The following is a 5000-nucleotide window of genomic DNA, read 5'->3' on the forward strand; positions in this document are numbered from 1 at the left end:
ATAAAACAACACAACCGCTGGGATAAAACAACCCAACCGCTGGGATAAAATAACCCAATCACTGCGATAAAACAACCCAACCACTGGGATAAAACAACACAACCGCTGGGATAAAACAACTCAACCGCTGGGATAAAACAACCCAACCGCTGGGATAAAACAACCCAATCGCTGGGATAAAACAACCCAATCACTGGGATAAAACAACACAACCGCTGGGATAAAACAACTCAACCGCTGGGATAAAACAACCCAACCACTGGGATAAAACAACCCAACCGCTGGGATAAAACAACCCAATCGCTGGGATAAAACAACCCAACCACTGGGATAAAACAACCCAACCGCTGGGATAAAACAACCCAATCGCTGGGATAAAACAACCCAACCACTGGGATAAAACAACACAACCGCTGGGATAAAACAACTCAACCGCTGGGATAAAACAACCCAACCGCTGGGATAAAACAACTCAAGCGCTGGGATAAAACAACCAACCCAACCGCTGGGATAAAACAACCCAACCGCTGGGATAAAACAACCCAATCACTGGGATAAAACAACCCAACCGCTGGGATAAAACAACCCAACCACTGGGATAAAACAACCCAATCCCTTTTAGAGTCCCTCTATCGCCTGCATAATGAGTTAATTATATATTTTTAAGGAATGTGCTGACGGCTGACCCCAGCTCAGTGAAGGCTGAACCTGCCGCGGGCCGGAGGAGCTTTGGCTGAAGGTGTCTACAGATAGCAGAAGTGATCTCCAGATTAAAGCTCAGAGTTAATCAGGGCTCGGACACAAACCAGAGCCGCTGGGACTCTTCTAATAACGCTGCTTCGGTCCGGTTTGGATAAAGCTGGTTTGGTGGAGACTCGGGCTCTTATTTTCTCCAGATGACGGCTGTAAAGTGTAGAAAAACACATTTTCAAAGCAGAAAATCTGGCCAAAACAGGCGTTGTCCACTCCAAAATGACAGACTTCACGATACTCTAGGAAAAACCGATATGCTCTTTCCATGCCGTAGTTAACTCTGCCTGTTGAAGCTTTGAAAGAACTGAGTAATGTCTCCTGCGAGAGCCTTCCATTGAGTTTCCAGATAATGAGCTGAAGACTTTAAGACCCAACTAAAGCCCGCACGATGCACTGCTATTAATGTTATTCGTTCTGCAGACGCTTTTATCCGAGGTGACTTACAGGCGATCCGTTAAAGAGACTCAAAGCAATGCGTCATAAAAACACAGAGAGAATAAAGAGAGTCCGCTGAAGTCAAAGGTCCTGATATCCTAATCTGTCAAGAGCTGAGACGAAGCAGGTCTGGTCTGAGTTAAACAACGGCATTACTGGAGTAAAGTATCACCACTACTGGACAAATATTACTCCGTTACAAGAGAAAGGTGTAAAAACTGATTTTTACTGGAGTAAAAGTACAGAAGTCAAAAGTACTTCAGTATCAAAAGTAAATGTCCTTCTTTATGTCGCCGCATTATTGTATTATAGTTGTATAAATGCACATTATGCCATCATGGTTTAAGCCAGTCAGTGACGCTCCATCTGACACACTAGCAGACGACTAACTTAAACTCATTTAAATACTTGTAGAAAAGTTACAAAGCTGCTGTCACTTTAAGGCCGAATGCACGGATCCAATACACTGATACACATCTGATATTCTCACACTGTTCACCTTCACTGAAGACAGAATCAACTTTGTTTATGTCAATACTCCACTAAATGAGCATTTGGACATCCGTCTTCTTCCATTTTGCTCTAAACTATAAATCAGTGTTTAATAACTGCTCTTCTTATTTAGTATTTTTTTCTTGTTTCCAGTCCAAATATCTAAAAATTCTTAAATCAAGATTTCCGTCCCAATCAGAAATAAAATTAATTTTCTCAACCCATTGGCAGATCATGTGTTAAAGCGATAGTTCACTTTAAAATGAAAATTCTGTCATCCTTTGCTCATCCTCCAGTTGTTTCAAACCCGTATGAGTTTCTTTCTTAGTATAGTATTTTTTTTCCTACTACATAAGTCAATGGCTCCAGTTAACTGATTGGTTACTGACATTCTTCAAAATATCTCATGTCGTTTTACTGATCTAGTAAATGCATCTTGATTTAAGAATTGTTAGATATTTAGACTGGAAACGAGACAAGATTACTGAATAAGAAGAGCGTTTATTGCAGTGCAGGTCAGTGGTTCAGAATAAACACTTGAGGAATTAATGCATCTCTCACAGATGTGATTTAAGATAAATAATCTTGTTTTCTGTTTGAATTAAGATTATTTTTCTCACCCCATTGGCAGATTATTTATCTTATTTTAAGCAGAAACTCTCTTCATTTTGAGTTATTTTGTCCCAAAGCAAGACAATTACTTGTGCTCGTCTAGTAAATGTTTCTTAATGTAAGAATTTTGTCGATGTTTGGACTCGAAACAAGACACAAATACTGAGTAAGACGAGCGTTTTTTGCAGTGCAGCTGAATTGGCATGAGAAGCTTGCGTCTCAGACAGATGTTGGAGAGATTACTCCAGTGGTTTTCTTCTGGTCTCCACAGCACTAAAGAGTATCCGGTGGTTCCGCGAAGCACCGTTCGTCAGCGGGTCGGAACCAGCCAGAGTCCATTCGGCGGAGAAGCCCAAAGCCTGAGCTCTCAGTTCTCCTGTGAGAACGGATCCGGCTCCAACCAGGACCTGCTGACACCGGCCCAATCCGCGTACCCGCTGCCCCACCAGCCAGAATATCACTGCATCAAGAGGAAAGGTGGGTCAGCTTTAGCGCCGCAGTCCCCACAGTTCATCCTGAGAGAGACTGGGGTTACAAATTAGCCTTTTGGTCAGAAACCTTTCCTACACATGTTCTGTTATGGCTTGTCTATGATAATTATGTAAGTAATAATGTTGTTCCTGACAAATACACTGTCAAAAATTATTTAGAAAAAAAGTTGCTTTAAAATTTTGACTTTATTGAAAATAAAAATTTGAGTTAATGAACATTTTTTGAGATTCGACAACCTTTATTAAAATATTATTAAAAGGTTTTGTGAGCATTTTGGGTAATTGTGTGTTTTATCTGTGATGACGCAGCCAAATTGTGCTATTTTCATGATTTATCACATGTTCTATGTGGTTCAGATACAATAATATTTAGAGTTTTGATTTATTAAACCAATTTCCTTCATTGTATCAACTCAATTTTTTTATTTTCAATAAACTCACAATTTTAAGGCAACCAGGTTACTTACTTTTTTAAGTTAAACCAAAAAAATTTTTAGAGTGTAAACAAATTAATAAAATAAAGTGTTCAGATTATTAATGTGGAGGATATGCGAAGTAAAATAAAAGTTTTTGCATAAAACAGCCGAAATTATCTAAAAAATAATCCTGTTTCCGAACAGAAATAAGATTATTTTTCTCACCCCATTCCCATTGGCAGATCATTTTGCCTGTTTTAAGCAAAAACTCTTTGTGATTTTATTTTCAACAAAAATATATATATATATATATTGTTTCACTTATATAGTAAATCCATATTAAGAAGATATTTAGACTGGACAAAAATAAAAAGTAAGAAGAAAATTTTTTGAGTGTGGATTGTGAATTTAGGCATAATCAGCTTAAAGGGATACTCCACCTCTTTTTCATATTAAACTGTGATTCCTTTAACTAAGCCGAGTTGACACACACCTCTCTCGTCTGAGTGTGTGCTCTTAATCTCTCTGACGCGCGGTGACGATCTGATAGCATTAGCTTAGCCCACTAAGCCCAGTTCATTCACTATGGGACCAAACAGAGATCAAGTTAGAAGCCACCAAACTCCTCCACGTGTTCCCTATTTAAATACAGTTACAGGAATAGAGGAACGATCAAGTGTGGGGACATAAAATAAAACGTGGCACTTTTCTAATCGGATACTATCGGATATCGGGAAATATAATGTGTGGTGAAATAGCACTTCTGGGAGTACTTCGACTCGGCGCAGTAAAAAGTCCCGGCTGAAAAATTCTCCATCACGTCATCTCCTACTTCTCTCATTACTATTGCTCTTTTATGATGGATGGATGCACTTTTATGATTGATAGGTGCACTTTTATGATGGATGGATGCACTTTTATGATGGATGGATGCACTTTTTTGATGGATGGATGCTCTTTTATAATGGATAGATGCACTTTTTTGATGGATAGATGCACTTTTATGATGGATGGATGCACTTTTATGATGGATGGATGCACTTTTATAATGGATGGATGCACTTTTATAATGGATGGATGCACTTTTATAATGGATGGATGTACTTTTATAATGGATGGATGCACTTTTATAATGGATGGATGCACATTTATAATGGATGGATGCACTTTTATAATGGATGGATGCACTTTTATAATGGATGGATGCTCTTTCATGATGGATAGATGCACTTTTATGATGGATGGATGCACTTTTATAATGGATACACTTTTATGATGGATGGATGCTCTTTCATGATGGATAGATGCACTTTTATGATGGATGGATGCACTTTTATAATGGATACACTTTTATGATGGATGGATGCACTTTTATGATGGATGGATGGATGGATGGATGGATGGATGGATGGATGGATGGATGGATGGATGGATACACTTTTATAATGGATAGGTGCACTTTTATGATGGATGGATGGATGGATGGATGGATGGATACACTTTTATAATGGATAGGTGCACTTTTATTATGGATGGATGGATGGATGGATGGATGGATGCACTTTTATAATGGATGGATACACTTTTATAATGGATACACTTTTATAATGGATGGATGCACTTTTATGATGGATGGATGGATGGATGGATGGATGGATGGATGGATGGATGGATACACTTTTATAATGGATAGGTGCACTTTTATTATGGATGGATGGATGGATGGATGGATGGATGGATACACTTTTATAATGGATAGGTGCACTTTTATTATGGATGGATGGATGGATGGATGGATGGA

The 5000-nt window shown here is 38.7% G+C and overlaps 1 protein-coding gene across 1 annotated transcript in view; it reads left to right on the plus strand.

Moving 5' to 3' along the window:
* tbx5a (T-box transcription factor 5a) overlaps nt 1-5000 on the plus strand; it is a 32229-nt gene that overhangs the window by 15580 nt on the left and 11649 nt on the right. The window contains exon 8 of the mRNA XM_067439864.1: nt 2564-2769. Coding sequence (XP_067295965.1) covers nt 2564-2769 — 206 coding nt within the window. The remainder of the gene's footprint in view (nt 1-2563; nt 2770-5000) is intronic.

The sequence above is a fragment of the Pseudorasbora parva genome, chromosome 3 (assembly GCF_024679245.1).
Source record: "Pseudorasbora parva isolate DD20220531a chromosome 3, ASM2467924v1, whole genome shotgun sequence".
Lineage (NCBI taxonomy): Eukaryota > Metazoa > Chordata > Actinopteri > Cypriniformes > Gobionidae > Pseudorasbora > Pseudorasbora parva.